Here is an 18827-nt window from a genome sequence, read left to right on the forward strand (position 1 = left end):
TCGAATACACTTCAAACTGTCACTGTTCACAACCATCCTCTGAGCCCACAACCACTCGTCCTCTGCCCGAGACCCAAGCCCCGCGCTCAAAATGGAGGCCATCAAGAAGAAAATGCTCATGCTGAAGTTGGACAAGGAGAATGCCCTGGACCAGGCAGAGCAGGCCGAATCAGACAAGAAGGCAGCGGAGGAGAGGAGCAAACAGGTGAGCTGTACCTTCTGTGTGTGGACCATATCTAACTACTATGTGAACTATAATCCTGCTCATACCACCTATAGCATGAGGATGAGCTGCTCCAGATGCAGAAGAAGCTAAAGTCCACAGAGGACGAGCTGGACAAGTACTCAGAGGCTCTGAAAGATGCTCAGGAGAAGCTGGAGGTGGCTGACAAAAAGGCGGCTGACGTGAGTGCTTATTTCCATGTATACTTTTTGGTTACAGAAGTTTGATCATTTCTTTACCGTATTAAATCCTCACTGAAAGAGCCACCGTCTGTTGTCTGTGTAAGCGAAGCCTGCTACATTCCATTGTTGTCGTGCCCAAGTTGAATCCCCCAGCTGTCGGGGATTGGGAGCCCCATTTTGGCCATGATGTCAGACAGGCACCATGGCTGTAATCTGCCCACAAAATAATAAGTGCAGTGCTTTTTAGGGCTACTAACCACTCTGCCACTGCTTACAGAGGATACAATGACTGATACCTACTCTGGCACTCACTCCAGAGGAAAAATGACATCTAACCAGTCAGCAGTTTGAAAAATCACTGTTATTGTGGCAAACAACTCTGCCACTCACTACATAGGATACAACAAATTCTAACCATTCTGCCACCCCAGGGGACATATGGTTGCTAACCACTCTGCCACAGCAGCACAGTGCTTTTCTTACTCTGGTGCCTGAGTGACTGAGTGAGGTGCTTGTGCCCAGGCCGAGGCAGAGGTGGCCTCTCTGAACCGTAGGATCCAGCTGGTGGAGGAGGAGCTGGACCGGGCCCAGGAGAGACTGGCCACAGCGCTGCAGAAACTGGAGGAGGCAGAGAAGGCGGCTGACGAGAGTGAGAGGTAACCAGGTTCACACCATATAAGTGTGTCACTCTGAGTTGAGTTCTGCACATTTGTTCATCTGGATGTCTTTCACAGAAAGTGATCAGCAAAACTTGGAAAATAACGGCAATTTTCACAAACAAAATATTCCGTATTTTCACAAAAATAGACTGAAGTATGTCTGTATGTTAGTGTCGCCATGTTTGTTTTGGTTCACTTGGGTGCTTTGCCTTTGGCTCTGCCCAAACCATAATGCTGCTCTGTCATTAGTTTTCTACCTGCTGGGCCAATTTGAACTTTACAGCAGGAGTATCTCAAGACAGATTCTGGTGAGTTTGTGAACTCACAAATATTACAAGAATCCTGCTAGATGAAAGCTGGAATACTATGGCACACCAGCAACAGAAGGGGAGTGAAGGGAGACAAGAAGAGACAGGAGGAAGAGGAGATAGGAGGAAGAGGCAGTAAGAGGTGGGACAGAAAGGGAGTGAAGGGTGACGTGAGGAAACAGGAGGAAGAGGAGGAGACAGGAGGAAGAGACAGTAAGAGGTGGGACAGAAGGGGAGTGGTGGGAGATGTGAGGAGACAGGAGGAAGAGGAGGAGACAGGAGGAAGAGGCAGAAGGAGATGGGAGTAGGTGTTAGAGACAGGAGGAGGTGGGTGAGACAGAAGGAGGAGGAGGAGGAGACAGGAGGAGGTGGAGGAGACGTGACTGCTAACCATTCTGCCTCTCTGGGTCTATGTGTTGGCTACAGGGGGATGAAGGTCATTGAGAACAGAGCTCTGAAGGATGAGGAGAAAATGGAGCTTCAGGAGATCCAGCTGAAGGAGGCCAAGCATATCGCTGAGGATTCCGACCGCAAGTACGAGGAGGTGTGTCTGTCACACACACGGCGGTGTCCCGGGCTTATGGGGACATTACACTGACATAATTTACTGGAGGCTGATCCTTTTCTTAACCATAGTCACTGCCAGAGGCAGGTATTACTCGAGTACTCAGTTACATTATTTATTATTATTTGAGTTACTTTTAAAAGAAATTCTACTTTGCAGAATACTTTTCTAGCAGCATACTTTGCCCCTACTTATTGAAGTAACAGTACTCTTACTTGAGCAATAGTTTGAGTTCCTCTTCCCACGTCTACAAGTGACAAAAGTGACAGAAAAAAGCAACTGAATTTTCTTTCATTTATAATTTTAATAACTGAAATGGTGACATCAGACAAGGGATTTTCATAACTGTTGCAACCATGCAACCAGGAAGTACATTGGTCCAACAGTCCTTTGATTTAAACAACAACAAATTAAATATTAAAACACCTTTATTTTGTTTAATTAATGCTGAAAAGGTGAAAAAAAAATGTGTTTCTTGCTTCGAACTGTCTTTTGAATGGAGTCTCCCTAGTGTGATGCCATCGACATGTGATGTATTTTCTAAAATCAAAAATATGCCTGGGGTTGCGTTTTGTTTCATTTACACATATTTGAGTAATCCTTCATTATTACTCTGTCTGCACCCCCTAATCTCAAAATGCTGTTTCACCTTGTAATGTCATTAAACAGTCATTTTCAAGTTGACAGCTCCTTTTACCATTTGTTGAGTAGAGATTGGCAATTCAGTGAACAGTGACCTCTGTAGCATGCTCGCCAACACTCTTGAATGCTTCTTTAGGATCTTAGGTTGCTGTTTCTTTTAGTCTGTGTAGTCTAAGACTTGTCTCGTGTGGTGATTCCAGGTGGCCCGTAAGCTGGTGATCGTGGAGGGTGAGCTGGAGCGCACAGAGGAGAGGGCAGAGCTAGCCGAGGCGTAAGCTACACTCTCAGATCATTTGGTTACTCCACTACAGGAAGTGATGTTCATGTCTTTGTCTCTCCGCTCATGTCCAATGCTAAAGGAAATGTGCCGAGCTGGAGGAGGAGTTGAAGAACGTCACCAACAACCTGAAATCTCTGGAGGCACAAGCTGAGAAGGTACCTCACCCTGTCCTGGTACCTTTGATGGGTAACCACTAAACATATGTGAAACAGTCTGTTCTGCTTGTGTTCATAGTACTCTCAGAAGGAGGACAAGTATGAAGAAGAGATCAAGATCCTCACTGACAAGCTCAAAGAAGTAAGGACACATCATAAACTGAATAAAGAAGTGGACTAAGGGAGCTTTAAGGGAGCTTTAAGGGAGCTTTAAGGGAGCTTTAAGGGAGCTTTAAGGGAGCTTTAAGGGAGCTTTAAGGGAGCTTTAAGGGAGCGTTCGGCTCCAGTCAAATGAAGCTCATCGAGGCTAGCAGTTATAGGGGCCCATTTGGCGTTGAGTTCCGTATTTGGAACCGCGAGTATCATAACAACCAAACAGCCAATCCGGAGTGAGGCTGTTAAAGGTAATGCCCTTTCCCGCCCCCACCTGGTTTATTGGCCTCAGGAAAAAAAGGCACCTGATCGGACTGTTATTAATGTTCATACCTTAATTTAGGGACTAAATAGCAAAATGAAAACACCAAAATCATGTAGAGCAGGTTAATACAAATATTTTAAGACCAAACGACAAGTCTGACAGTAGCAGTTACATAGAGAGGGGCCACAGTTTTTTTCAATAGAAAGTGAATTGGAGCCAGAGTCGATGGAGTCAGAAGCGTGCTAATGCTCACTTCCTATTTCAATATTTCAATAGCAAATGAAACTGGCTATGTTTTACTGTTAGTTCAGCAGAGATTAGAAATTCCAGGACTGAAATAATTCAGATTATTCTACTGAAGGTGGAAATTAAAAATATAGTGAAAAATGTCTTGCATTACCACGTGACATCACAAGGCGGAGTGTTTTCACACAACACAGTTGTGTGTTTGTAATGAGGAAACAACATTATAATATTGATCAGAACATTTGTGTAATATCGGTCCCAGAAACTGAACAAGACCAAGTCTGTGACTCGGCAAATTGGCAAGTAACTTTCCAGAAAAGTAGTAGTAGTAGTAGTAGTCACTATAAAGAAGCAGACTGTTCTGAACCTTTTGTGTAGACATCATCTACATTGTAATTAGCACCTCTCTCACATTTGTAAGAGAGGTGCTAATTATAAAAGGCCCTGTAATAAGCATACTTATTAAAGGGTTTATATTATGCATTTTTTAATCTATGTTATAATGTCTTCATCAAAAACAGACTTGGAGTTGTGTTGAGTTTGCTTCTTTCACACACGATTAACACACAAATTCTGCATATTTAGTTTTATCCCTCAAACCGAAAACACTCTGTTCTACCTATTGATGTCATTTCTACGTCTACTGTTTTAGCCTTGTTGAAATTCTGTGGCAATTTCAATCAAAAACCTTTTTTTTTGAGGCAGTAGTTTATGGTTATTCTATTATATTGTTCAACTGAGGCTAAAAATAGCTGTTGACTTTACAACTACCATTTAATTACATCACAATGTGCAATAGAGCATTTTGAATTTTGGAGAGGTAGACAGCCTAATAATCCAGTATTACTCAATCAATATGAATGTGAATTAAACAAAACAAAACTTCATGTTTTTGATGAGGTAACAGGGTTAGAACATAACTAAAAGCTCACGAGTCAATTCTGTATAATATAGGCCCTTTAATAGACAATTCAAAGTTTTTTTTGCATTTTAATTGTCTGTGTTTTAGTAACATTAAAGTGAAATATTTGTACATTTGCTGCCTGACAGGCAGAAACACGAGCAGAGTTTGCAGAGAGGTCTGTAGCCAAACTGGAGAAGACCATTGACGACCTGGAAGGTGAGTCTAAGATGAGACGTGGAGGTGTTGAGATGTGTGAAGGTGTGAAGATGTGAAGATGTGGAGATGTGAAGATGTGAGGATGTGGAGATGTGTGAAGATGTGAAGATGTGAAGATGTGGGGGTGTGGAGATGTGTGAAGATGTGAAGATGTGAAGATGTGGGGGTGTGGAGATGTGTGAAGATGTGAAGATGTGAAGATGTGAAGATGTGGGGGTGTGGAGATGTGTGAAGATGTAGAGTTGTGAAGTTGTGGAGATATGGAGCGGTGAAGATGTGGAAGTGAGGAGATTGGGAGGTGTGGAGATGTGTGAAGATGTGGAGGTATGGAGATGTGGAGATATGGAAGTGTGGAGGTGTGGAGAGGTGGAGATGTAAAGATATGGAGGTGTGGAGGTGTCAAGATGTGTGAAGATGTGGAGTTGTGGCGGTGTGGAGGTGCGGGGATGCAGAGGTGTGAAGATGCCTAGTTGTGGAGGCGTGAAGGTGCGGCGGTGTGGAGGTGCAGAGATGTGGAGGTGGAAAGATGTGGATGTGTGGAGATTTGGATGTATGGAGGTGTGGAGAGGTGGAGATGTGAAGATGTGGTGATGTGGAGATATGGAAGTGTGGAGGTGTGGAGATGTGGAGCTGTAAAGATGTGGAGGTGTAAAGATGTGGAGGTGTAAAGATGTGGAGGTGTGGAGATGTGGAGGTGTGGAGATGTGGAGGTGTGGAGATGTGGATGTGTGGAGGTGTGGAGAGGTGGAGATGTGAATATGTGGCAATGTGGAGACATGGAGGTGTGGAGATGTGTGAAGATGTAGACGTGTAAAGATGTGGAGGGGTGGAGGTGTGAAGATAATAATAATTAATAATAATAATAATAATAATAATAATAATAATAATAATAATAATAATAATAATAATAATAATAATAATAATAATAATAATAATAATAATAATACATTTTATTTGTTAGGCGCCTTTCAAGGCTCTCAAGGTCGCCGTACATACATACGTACACAAAATTTAAACAATGTAAAATGATTAAAAATACATTTAAAAACAAATATAGATTAAAAGACAGTGCAGTTATGGTCAGAGTGGTCAGGGTGAGAAGGCCTTTCTAAACAGATGAGTTTTGAGTTTAGATTTGAAGTGTGGGAGTGAGTGTGTGTTGCGGAGGTCGTGAGGGAGGGAGTTCCAGAGCTGGGGAGCAGAGCAGCTGAAGGCTCTGCTCCCCATAGTGACAAGACGGGCAGGAGGGACAGTGAGGTGCAGGGAAGAGAAGGAGCGGAGGGAGCGGGCAGGTGTGGAGATGTGAATGAGGTCAGACAGGTATGGAGGGGCCAGGTTGTGGAGAGCTTTGTATGTGAGGAGTATGATTTTGTAGTGTATGCGGTGCGTGATGGGGAGCCAATGGAGTTGTTGCAGGACAGGTGTGATGTGGTGATGGAGGGTGTGTGTGTGATAATGCGGGCAGCTGAGTTTTGGACCAGTTGGAGTTTATGGAGTGATTTCTGTGGGAGTCCGAACAGAAGAGAATTGCAATAGTCTATACGGGAAGTGACCAGGCTATGGATGAGGATGGCGGTGGTGTGTGGGGTGAGTGAGGGACGGAGGCGGTGGATGTTTCTGAGGTGGAAGTAGGCGGACCGGGTGATGTTGTTGATATGGGAGGTGAAGGAAAGTGTCGAGGATGACACCCAGACTCTTTACCTGAGGGGAGGGGGAGATAGAGGAGCCATCAATGGATATGGAAAAAGGATTTATTTTGCTTAGGGTGGATTTGGTGCCGATGAGTAGGAGTTCTGTTTTATTGCCGTTAAGTTTTGAGGAAGTTTGAGGTGAACCAGGTTTGTATTTCTGTGAGGGAGTCTGTCAGGGAGGAGGGTGGAAGTGTAGAGTTGGGTTTACTGGAAATGTAGAGCTGGGTGTCATCCGCGTAACAGTGAAAGTGAATGTGATGTTTTCTAAAGATGGAACCAAGGGGGAGAAGATAGATTAGAAAGAGCAGAGGACCAAGGACAGAACCCTGAGGAACACCTGACGTGACAGGAAAGGGGTGTGAGGTGAATGACTTGAGCTGAATAAACTGAGAGCGATCTGAGAGGTAGGAGTGGAACCAGGAGAGGGGAGTACCAGAGACACCAATGGAGAAAAGTCTGTCAAGGAGGATGGAGTGTGAAATGGTGTCAAATGCTGCACTGAGATGTGGAGGTGTGGAAGTGTGGAGGTGTGAAGATGTGGAGGTGTGAAGATGTGGAGGTGTAGAGATGTGGATGTGTGGAGATGTGGAGAGGTGAAGATGTGGAGATGTGGAGGTGTGGAGATGTAGAGGCGTGGAGGTGTGGAGAAGCGGAGATGTGGAGATGTAGAGGTGTGGAGAGGTGAAGATGTAGAGGTGTGGAGGTGTGGAGGTGTGGAGATGTGGAGATGTGGAGGTGTGGAGATGATAGATGGGACTTATTGTGCGGACATGTTTGTGCACAGACGAGCTGTATGCTCAGAAGCTCAAGTACAAAGCCATCAGTGAGGAGCTCGACCACGCTCTCAACGATATGACGTCCATGTAAGTACTGCACCTCCCTCACTGCAGTGGCCTCATATACAGGTGATAGTGAGGAGTACTACAGTGGCCTCATGTACAGGTGATAGTGAGGAGTACTGCAGTGGCCTCATATACAGGTGATATTGAGGAGTACTGCAGTGGCCTCATATACAGGTGATATTGAGGAGTACTGCAGTGGCCTCATGTACAAATGAGTAGTATTGCAGTGGCCTCATGTACAGGTGAGGAGTACTGCAGTGGCCTCATGTACAGGTGAGGAGTACTGCAGTGGCCTCATGTACAGGTGAGGAGTACTGCAGTGGCCTCATGTACAGGTGAGGAGTACTGCAGTGGCCTCATGTACAGGTGAGGGGTACTGCAGTGGCCTCATGTACAGGTGATCGTGAGGAGTACTGCAGTGGCCTCATGTACAGATGAGGAGTACTGACTGATCCTTGCCAAATGCTTTGTGTGTAATGCAGCTGACGCTCCTCCGTGCTCTAGTCCTGACCATGCTGTGAGGGACAGGAGGATTTCAATGATAAATATGTTGAAAAATGACAGTGAGGAATTGTAAAGATGTATACATCACACTCAGGAGAATTCTATCCAAAAGTTAAGGAGAATTTAAAAGTAAGAAATACATTTTTTCTGATACGTTTAACATGCCACACATAATTCTCTGTGTACTTTAGAGTTGTTTTGGCCCAGTTAGGAAGTAAGCTAAAAAATGTCCCACTCGGAAAAAAGTGTGAAATTAAATGTAATGTTCTTAACTGTGTTTTAGGAGAATGGGTAGTCTAACATGTCATAAGACCTATGCCTCTATTACACAAAATGTTTTAAGCCATGTTAGAATGCTGATACTTCCTGAAAAACAGACCTGGAGTTGTGCTTTGTTTCATTCACACGTTTGAGTAACACTTTATGTTTGAGTCTGTAGCTCCAAAGCTCAAAATGCTCTGTTCCACTATGTGATGTCATGAAGTGGTAGCTTTCAAGTTATCAGCTCCTTTTACCTTTACTTCAGTAGAGATTGGAAATTCCCGAGCTGAAATGATTCAAATGATTCTAATGAAGGTGTGTGGAGTTTAAAAACACAGTGGAGCACTTCCTGTATTGCCACATGACATGCAGTGTTTTCTGTGTGGGAGAAGGAGAAGAGTTTGCAGATGGATGGTCCATTTCAAAACTCGATCTTGATCCTTACACATTTTTGGTATATGGCCCATGCGTCTGTAGCCTGAGTCTGACATAGCCAGACAATGATGTTATAAAATCTTGGATGTGTCTCATGCTTCATGTGTTTGTGTGCAGTTAAAGAAGCCATCGTGCTTGTGCTCCCTCCTCTTCAGGCTGGATTCAGAACAAGTCCATCAGAGGGGCAGAATACACACAGTGGATCAACATGTCAAATATAACACACAGCTTTATTTACTCATAACCTGTTCCATTGGATGACAGTTTCGGTCTTACTATCAGCATTTGTAATTTTACTATTAAAGTTTAAAATAAGTAAAATAGTGTATATTTCCTTCTTTATTTCTGGCACACAAAATATGATGTTAAAGTGCAAATGACAGTTTATTATTATTCTCAAATTTTGATTTAATTTGGTGGTATAATACCTCTAAATATAAATTATAGTTTTACACCTATCAAGAAGCCATTTGCAGAGAAAAACTGAAAAATATGTTGAAAAATAAAGGAAGTAGCGAGTTATAAAACACGCCGACAATATCACACTAGGGAGAATTCTATCCAAACGTTAAGCACATTTTAGAAGAAACACTTTTTTTTTTTTTTTTTATGAAACTTTTCATCAAAATAAAGGTGTTTCTGTGTACACTAGAAGAGCAGTGTATAACATGCTTGCTAGGTAACATTTATGCAATTCCCTACTGTGATTTTCAATCAGGAAATAACATTTTGTAAAAAGTGTCACATTTTTACTGTATTTTAGTAAAATAGGTAGTCCAAGCCATCACACAGGCTGTTATTTTAAAGGTGCACTAGGGAATTTTCCTAGTGAGGAGTCCATCATCTGCTGATGTTATCGCTTTGCCTCTAAATTTCCATAGTAAGGCATTAAACTAATCCATCTTGCATTTATTCAAGTACAGGTCTCTTTATGGTTAAAACATCCATTTTAACATTAAATCTTAGTGTTTTGTGTTCTATTCCCATGTGTGTTATATGTGTGTAATCCTTCAGTGTCCAGTAGGTTCATAGTGGTTTGTGGGTGTATACTAGTCTGTGTGTCTAAAGATCATTCTAAAGATATTCAGGAAAGGTTCAGTTCTGTGCTGTGAATAGGACTTTCTTAATATTGATACCTGCTCAAATGAGTATCTAGTTTCAGTATTGATTAGTATTTGAATTTAGATACTTTTGACAACCCTACTCTAGGCGCAGCAATAACATCTGGACACAATGGACAATGGACGACAGATATTCTACTAGAAAAGTTCCACAGTGCAGCTTTAAGTTCAGAAACTGGGAGGTGTGTCTTCAGACAGAGGTTTGCTTGTGCGTTGGTTCATTTGCACAACTTCATATCTTCACCATACACTTGTGTAGGCAATGGTAGGCAGCCTGGACTCAGTGGTCTGGAATCTCAGCTTGAGTTGTAGGACTTGTAACACCCTGCTTTGCCTCTTTAGCCAGTAAGATGGGTTTAAGTAACATGCGGTAGAGCCGCGCACACACAGAGGTCCTCTTATATGGTCCACACACTATACAGGGCTGGAGGACATCACATGACACTGGTCAAACTGGTCAAACTGTAGAATTCTGTAAGAAGAAAAGCATGCACATATCAGAAATCATCTAGTCGAAGCTGGTCAGATGCTGTCTACCAGGATTACCACCCACTTTTTACCATGTTAAATTGTTTTCCATTCTCCTTTACCCATTTGAAATTAGATTAGAGTAGAGTCACTACATTGCTGAGTATTTTTTATTTCCTGCGTTCAAGGGGTCATTGCTCTAAAAATGTTTTCCCCACCCCTATACATACCCATTGCGCTGTACTTACTCTTTTTTTGTTTTAGAGCAATAGTGATTCAAATTACCAAAATAATGATACACGCAAGTCTAAGATGTCACTGCTTGTATGTATGTATGTATGTATGTATGTATGTATGTATGTATGTATGTATGTATGTATGTATGTATGTATGTATGTATGTATGTATGTATGTATGTATGTATGTATGTATGTATGTATGTATGTATGTATGTATGTATGTATGTATGTATGTATGTATGTATGTATGTATGCATGCATGTATGTATGTATGTATGTATGTATATACACACACACAGGGGTATCCAAACTACGGCCTAAACAACCAAAAATAATACTTTTGACAGGAAATCTTTTAAAAATCTGCTTTTATAAGCTCAATGGCCGATAAGCTCTGCCGATATTTTTGGGCTGATATGTAAGGCCGATTTTGATTATTTTCCTCAAACTATAATGTCCCCCAAGCCCTTTTTTAGTTATGTAGTTATGTTTTGTGCTGCTATTTCTTCGTATTAAATTGTTAATATAAAGCTTTGCGTGAATTCTTTGGGCAGCAGATTGACCAAAATAAAATATTGGCCTATGCTGGAGATTTAAGGCTAATCGCTGACACAAACGGTCATATATCGGCCCGATATATCAGCCAAAAAATATATCTGTACATGTCGAGTGATTATGATACCTTGTGCATCAAGTACACAGCTTTTGTAAACCCATTTTATATTAGCACTATTCAGATTCCCCTAAGTCTAGTTTAGTGTTTTGTTTTGCTTTTTGTGCTGCCCATGTGTCTTATACTTAAAGTGAGGGTATTCATTGCTAACACATAACATATTTAGATCACCATGTTACCTTTTATTGTTTTGAAAATGACATGTTTTATAAGTCTCCCCTCCCTTTTGCTCTCCGTGCAAAGCCCCTTCTGAGCACTATCACAACACAATCAGCTGCAGCCCATTAATGAAATTACTGCACATCACAGCAGGTTTGTCAAGTTGCTGTGTACAGTTTTGTATCATGTTTTTTTTATACTTATGGAGAATTGTTATGTGGTAGAGTGGCACAGAGTGGCATATATCTGGCCCCTCCCCTCTTAAAGGCAATTCACAGCTGAGATCAGGGGTCTCATTTACAAAACTTTATGAGGACTTTTTACTAAAACTGTATGTATGAATAAAAGACAAACTTCCACAAACGTCCTCACTTCTTGTTTCTATGACCTCAGATCTCATTCTGCCTCATCTCTCAAAGTCCTGACGCACTAAGTTAAGAGTCTGTGAATTGGAATGCAAATTTGCATGTAAAGTTGTCTTTTTATAGATCACAAACTTAACATGGACAGTCACATACGGAACATTTTTGTACATATACATGGTTTATAAATGAGATCTCAGGCCCCTTTCCTCCTAAAGGCATTTCACAGCTGCAGTGAGTACTGGTGCAGACATGAGAACACCACAGCACACAAACACACAAAGCACTCAAAAAGAGCAAAGTGTATTAAGTAAGCCAATAAGTGTCTCCTTTAAACAGGGCTCAGTGTAGTTACATTTGGTGGTGTTCTAGGTGGAGCTGCTGAGGCGCCTCCGCAGTAAAGACCCTGGTTTGACCTCCATGTCCTCAACATCACTGTCACACTCCCTCTGTGGGAACACAACACACTGCATGAGTACAGGCACACCAAGAGTACACAAGTATATACGAGCACACACAAATACTGTCCCCAGAGGCCTGTACTATCAAGACTTAGAGGGTTAAGGCTTTCTTTCGGGATAGATCTCTAAGGCAATGTGTAATAAGCTCTTAATCATGTTAAATGTGACAAGATTTAAACTGTTTAAATGGTACAGGATTGTCTGAGGCTGTGGGTCTTTTGGTGCTGCTCGGCACAGATACATAAGTGCTGCTCTTCAATCCATGAATGCAGTGGCAATGTTTCCATTGTATTCATTTTCAGTTCTTCATACTTTGTAACGATGATATCTCTCATCTATCTACATCAAGTACACAGCTCTTGTAAACCCACTTCTTTGTACCACTTATTCAGATTCCCCCATGTCTAGCTTGGTCCAATTTGTTCTGTTTGCTTTTTGTGCTGCCTGTGTGTCTACATGCTGTACATATTTAGATCACCATGTTACCTTTTATTGTTCCTATATTTGCCCAAATTAACATATTCACGTGTTTTATTTTACTTTTGTTGCTGTAAGTCTCCCCTCCCTTTGTTCTCCATGCTAAGTCACTGCCCATTCAGCAAGCATCCCGCTGATGAAACTGCTGCACATCGTATCAGGTTTGTCCAGTTGCTGTGTGCAGTTTTGTGTCATGTTTTTGTATATTTATGGAGAATTGTCGTGTGGAAGCATGGATGATGTAGCATTGCACAGAATCTTTACAGCTAACCAGTCAAATAGAGCCTGGGAGAGATTGTTAAATTACTCAAACATGCATGTTTTTTTATGAGGACAAGGTTATAGCGTGGTATTTTTGCATAATAATCCCTCTTTAAAATAAGCAAATACCACTGTTGAAAATGAGTTTCCAGACACTAGCAAGTTTTATAAGGTATGGCAGCATTAATACACTGCCTGGCCAAAAAAATAAAAAAATTAATGCAACACAGAATGTAAATAAATATTGTGACACTGCAAAAGCTTATCAAATCAATGCGACAGCAAATGTGTGCCATAATCAAAGCTAAAGGCGGCATATGAACAGAATTTTGGTGTGGATCTCAGACTGTAAAATGTGGTCAGGGGAGTAGACGGGGACACTGAGGTGTGTGGCCCCTGACCCCAGGGGCATGTTCCCACATTAATGCTGCTGACAGATGACAGGTCTGAACGTCCCACCTGCAGTGGGTTGGGCTCTGCGCTGGTCTTCTTGCGCTGGCGGAGGCTGAGCAGTCGAGTGCACATCCACACCATGTTCAGGGACATCTGCACACAGGTGCACACACTACTACAACTTTCATTTATATAAATACTACAACATATAAGTAATATTGAAGATAGAAAACGTACCTTCCATTTGCGTTTGGCATTAAATCTCTTAAAGTTTTTCATGTTGATTGAGGATCGATTCCTCTTATCCACCTGTTTACGAGTGATGGGCTGAGAGAGAGAAACCACATGAGCTCATTAATGTGCTCAGAGTATCATGGTGTGTGATAGAGTGTAGAGGCTATGACAGGGCTGTCAAACTAGAACTTAGATTTTTTTTCAGGTGCCCTGAGGAACTGCATTATCCTGAGAAGTATATTCTACTGCAAATTTAAACTCTTCAACCACTGGAACCTCAGGAACTACCATCTCCATGTAAGAAAGCTCAGATAAATGCAACCATTTTGAATGATTCAGAGTGGACTCAGGACCCAGACCCTAGACCTCGACCCAGGACCCTGAACCCAGGCCCTGGACCCAAAACCAAGACCCTGGGCCCAGACCTTTCACGTAGTCCATGTGGAAAGAAGTGTGGACACCTCTGGTGCATGGTGGTCTATGGTATAAGTCTGCTCTGGTCTATGGTGGCACTTGTGTTGTTACCTTTATCCATGGGTGGAGCAAGCATTCATCTGCAGTCATCCTCTCCCTGCACACACAAAACACTCATCAGCCCCCAGCTCCCCCAGAACAAGTGTCCCCACACCAGGTACTCCCCCAGAGCACATGTCTCCAGCTGGGTACTCCAGAACATACTTGCCCTCCATCAGGTACTCCTACTGTGGCGCACTCACCCTGCACTGTTCACCAGGAGCTTCTGGATGAAGTCCTTGGCCATGTCACTGGTGTTTCTGAAGGGCCCCTCCTCAAACACATACTTGAGCTCAATGACATTGTTTAGTGTCTCTTCATCAGTGTCCCCTTGGAACGGGGACAGTCCACTCAGCCTGAGGGAGGACAAGAATACAGTGTCCAGAACAACAGTGTCCTGTTATAATCTACTGGCCACAAAGACAAATGAGGTGACAAATGTAATAAAAAGTCTTACGAACAGAAAAAGTTACTTACAGAATGTAGGTAATGACACCAGTGCTCCTACAACACAAGAAGTACATGAGGAGAGGACTACAGGTTTTTTTTATCATTTATTTATTTGATTAACAACAACTACAACAAAAACAACTACTACAAGTACTATAAGTACTACAACTGTTACAACTACTGCATACTCACCACATGTCTGTAGCTGTGGTCAGAGGCTCATACTTGATCACCTCAGGAGCTGTGAAGAGAAACAGTCACATGAGCACAGGTTCTTCACAGATCGATGCAACATAACCTAAAGAAGGGGAGACCGGGTCGGTTGTCACATGGGTTAGTTGTTACAAGGGTTGGTTGTCACACTCACAGTATTTCAGCTTTTGAGGCATTTGAAAAAACAGTAAACTATTTAAAAACTGGACCAAAATTCACCTGTTTAGTAGAAAGTCATTCAGCATTGTGGTGAGAGGACATCAATAAATGGGGTACTCGGGGTGAGGTACTCACAGCTGTACGTGTGTGGGGTACTCACAGCTGTAGAGATGTGGGGTACTCACAGCTCTACATGTGTGGGGTTCTGGGGCGTCCCATCGCTGCTGCGGTACTCCTGCACTAGATCTTGCTGTACAGGTATGGGGTACGCTTGTGTGGGGCATTCACAGCTGTATGGTTGCGGCATAACCTGTGGTGATGTACTCACAGCTGTAGGGATGTGGGGTACTCATCAAGATACTGGGGCATTCCACTGTTGCTGCCACTGACGTGTGGGGTACTCCGTGATGGGGTAATTGCTGGTGTAGGTGTTTGGGGTACTCTTGGGTGGGGCAATGGCAGCTGTAGAGGTGGGGTACTTACAGCTGTAGGTGTGTAGGGTAATCTCAGGTGTAACTGTTTGGGGTACTCTGGGGTGGGGTACTCACAGCTGTAGGGGCATTGGGTTCTCTGGGGTGGAGTATTGACAACTGTAGGGGTGTGGGGTACTCACAGCGGTAAGGGTGTGGGGTACTCTGGTGTGGGATACTCACCGATGTACTGGGGTGTTCCGCTGGTGCTGCGGTACTCCTGTCCGGGCTCTAAACGCTGTGCAAGGCCGAAGTCGATTAGTTTGATGTTCGGTTCCAACACTTTCTCTGACAGCATCATGTTCTCTGGCTGCACATGAGAGAATGTACAAGTGAGACACAGGGGCCCCTAATGAGACACAGGGGCCCTACTGTGACAAAGGGGCCCCTACTGAGAGACATGGGCCCTACTGAGACACAGGGGCCCCTACTGAGAGACATGGGCCCTACTGAGACACATCGGCCCCTACTGAGAGACATGGGCCCTACTGAGACACAGGGGCCCTACTGAGACACAGGGGCTCCTACTGAGAGACATGGGCCCTATTGAGACATAGGGGCCTTGCTGAGACAGGGCCCCTACTGAGACACAGCAGACCCTATTGAGACATGAGCTGTGTTTCCACTGGTTTGCTGAACAGATGCCCTAGCAACCTCAGCTGGGTCCTCTCGACGTGGAGGAGCAGTGGCTCTACTCCGATTCTGCTCCAATTCACTTTACATTAGAAAATCGTCACCCCTCTCTCTGTAACTGCTGCTGTCAGGCTTGTCATCCATCCAACCATTTTCTTCTGCTTTATCCGGGGCTAGGTCACAGAGGCAGCAGTTTCAGCAGGGAGGCCCAGACTTCTCTCTCCACACACGTCCTCCAGCTCTTCCGGTGGGACCCCGAGGCGTTCCTAGGCCAGCCTGAAGACATAGTCCCTCCAGCGTGTCCTGGGTCTTCCCCGGGGCCTCCTCCCGGTAGGACGTGGCTGGAACACCTCCCTAGGGAGCCATCTGGGAGGCATCTGGAATAGATGCCCGAGCCACCTCAACTGGCTCCTCTGGACGTGGAGGAGCAGCGGCTCTACTCCGAGCTTCTGCTCTGTGACTGAGCTCCTCACCCTATCGCTAAGGGAGCACCCAGCCACCCTATGGAGGAAACTCATTTTGACCACTTGTATCCGCAAATCTTGTCCTTTCGGTCATTACCCAAAGCTCAGGACCATAGGTGAGGGTAGAAAAGTAGACCGGTAAATCGAGAGCTTTGCCTTTCTACTCAGCTACTTCTTTACCACAGTGGACCGATACAGTGACCGCATCACTGTGGACGCTGCACCGATCCGCCTGTCAATCTCATGCTCCATCCTTCCCTCAGTCGTGAACAAGACCCTGAGATACTTGAACTCTTCCACTTGGGGCAAGGACTCTCCACCCACCCAGAGAGGACAAGCCATCTTTTTCTGGTCAGGAACCATGGCCTCCGATCTGGAGGTGCTGATTCTCATCCCAGCCACTTCCCACTTGGCTGCAAACTGCCCCAGTGCCTGCTGAAGGTCCTAGCTCAACGAAGCCGATGAGATCCTGTGGTTCCTGAACCAGACCCCCTACGGCCCTTGACTGCATTTAATCAAATAGTGAGCTAGTTTCAGGGCTAGTTTTTCTGTGAAAGGGAGAATCTGGACAAAGAAGTGAAGTGACAGTGGCTGGAGAGGAGATGGTCTGTGACCTGTGTTTATGAAGCAACAGCTTTAAAGGAATAACAGGACTATTACATGTGTGCAGAACATGAAATCTGGCAGTTTTGGACCTACTTTGTGGCTTTGATTTGCATCTGTTAGAGGTGTGAGCACGCTGTTCTAATGCAGAGCAGTGTTTAAGGGGACGTTTGTGATGCATAAGGCTGTATTATAAATGCAACTAGTTCACCTGTGCGACCAGTGCACTGTTGCTGTTAGTTTCTCTTCATGAATGTACATTTTGTGTAGTAAAAGCTTTATACATGAGATACATAATAATAATTACATAGATAACAATATAACTGAAGGTTCAGTTGCATAAATGAGGTTTAGGAGTAGGACAAATTTGTGAAGAAACAAACAGCCCACTGACAGACAGGGTGTCTGACGTCTGACTGATGACTCTGACATGACTTTAAACAATTATACACAAATGTGTGTAATTGTTTTGGAGTGGCCATCACAAAACCCTGATCTCAATCCAATTGAAAATGTATGTGCAGACCTGAAAAGGCCTGTGCGAGCAAGGCGGCCACAAACTTGACTCAGTTACACCAGTTCTGTCTGGAGGAATGGGCCAAAATTCCTGTCAACTATTGTGAGAAGCTTATGGAAGGATATCCAAAACATTTGACCCAAGTCATACAGTTTAAGGGCAATGGTACCAAATACTAATGAAATGTATGTAAACTTATGACTTTGAACAAAGTAATGAAAAATGGTTAAAAAAATCCTTCTCTCATTAATCTGACATTTAGCAAATAGAAACAATTTTCTTAATCCTAATTGACCTAAAACAGTAAACGTTTAGTCTGATTTCATGTCAGGCAGTGAGAAAAAAATAAATAAATCATACAGTGAGGCAAATAAGTATTTGAACACCCTTGATTTTGTAAGTTCTCCCACTTAGAAATCATGGAGCGTCTGAAATGTTCATCTTAGGTGCATGTCCACTGTGAGAGACATAATAAAAAAAAAAAAATCTGGAAATCACATTGTATGATTTTTTAAAATAATTTATTTGTATGTTACTGCTGCAAATAAGTATTTGAACACCTGAGAAAATCAATGTTAATATTTGGTACAGTAGCCTTTGTTTACAATTACAGAGGTCAAACGTTTCCTGTAGTTTTTCACCAGGTTTGCACACACTGCAGAAGGGATTTGGCCCACTCCTCCACACAGATCTTCTCTAGATCAGTCAGGTTTCTGGTCTGTCGCTGAGAAACACGGAGTTTGAGCTCCCTCCAAAGATTTTCTGTTGGTTTTAGGTCTGGAGACTGGCTAGGCCACTCCAGAACCTTGATATGCTTCTTACAGTGCCACTCCTTGGTTCCCCAAAATCTCGCAATACATGGCCCCGGTCATCCTCTCCTTAATACAGTGCAGTCGTCCTGTCCCATGTGCAGAAAAACACCCCCAAAGCATGATGTTTCCACCCCCATGCTTCACAGTAGGGATGGTGTTCTTTGGATGGTACTCATCATTCTTCTTCCTCCAAACACGGCGAGTGGAATTAAGACCAGAAAGTTCTATTTTGGTCTCATCTGACCACATGACTCCCATGACTCCTCTGGATCATCCAAATGGTCATTGTCAAACTTAAGACGGGCCTGGACATGTGCTGGTTTAAGCAGGGGAACCTTCCGTGCCATGCATGATTTTAAACCATGACGTCTTAGTGTATTACTAACCGTAACCTTGGAAACAGTGGTCCCAGCTCTTTTCATTGACCAGCTCCTCCCGTGTAGTTCTGGTTTGATTACTCACCTTTCTTAGGATGATTGAGACTCCACGAGGTGAGATCTTGCATGGAGCCCCAGTCCAAGGGAGATTGACAGTCATGTTTAGCTTCTTCCATTTTCTAATAATTGCTCCAACAGTGGATCTTTTTTCACCAAGATGCTTGGCAATTGCCCCGT

General features: G+C 43.5%; 3 protein-coding genes across 3 annotated transcripts in view; 1 reads left to right on the forward strand and 2 right to left on the reverse strand.

The window, feature by feature from the left end:
• tpm3 (tropomyosin 3) lies at nt 1–8852 on the forward strand. The gene is made up of 10 exons (XM_033991532.2): nt 1–205; nt 280–405; nt 928–1061; nt 1799–1916; nt 2780–2850; nt 2939–3014; nt 3094–3156; nt 4729–4798; nt 7274–7352; nt 8649–8852. Exons 1-10 carry the CDS (start codon nt 92–94, stop codon nt 8650–8652), a joined length of 855 nt encoding a protein of 284 aa, XP_033847423.2. The 5' UTR covers nt 1–91; the 3' UTR covers nt 8653–8852.
• pex11b (peroxisomal biogenesis factor 11 beta) overlaps nt 1–18827 on the reverse strand; it is a 217894-nt gene that overhangs the window by 49865 nt on the left and 149202 nt on the right. The window lies entirely within an intron of this gene.
• Nucleotides 8744–18827, reverse strand: part of si:dkey-240h12.4 (death-associated protein kinase 2) — a 25226-nt gene continuing 15142 nt past the window's right edge. The window contains exons 5-13 of the mRNA XM_033991531.2: nt 15368–15494; nt 14535–14583; nt 14370–14396; nt 14096–14248; nt 13905–13950; nt 13383–13472; nt 13212–13298; nt 11909–12002; nt 8744–10124 (exon numbers count right to left, since the gene is read on the reverse strand). Coding sequence (XP_033847422.1) covers nt 11922–12002; nt 13212–13298; nt 13383–13472; nt 13905–13950; nt 14096–14248; nt 14370–14396; nt 14535–14583; nt 15368–15494 — 660 coding nt within the window. The 3' untranslated portion in view covers nt 8744–10124; nt 11909–11921. The remainder of the gene's footprint in view (nt 10125–11908; nt 12003–13211; nt 13299–13382; nt 13473–13904; nt 13951–14095; nt 14249–14369; nt 14397–14534; nt 14584–15367; nt 15495–18827) is intronic.

The sequence above is a fragment of the Periophthalmus magnuspinnatus genome, chromosome 11, assembly GCF_009829125.3.
Source record: "Periophthalmus magnuspinnatus isolate fPerMag1 chromosome 11, fPerMag1.2.pri, whole genome shotgun sequence".
Taxonomy (NCBI): Eukaryota; Metazoa; Chordata; class Actinopteri; order Gobiiformes; family Gobiidae; genus Periophthalmus; species Periophthalmus magnuspinnatus.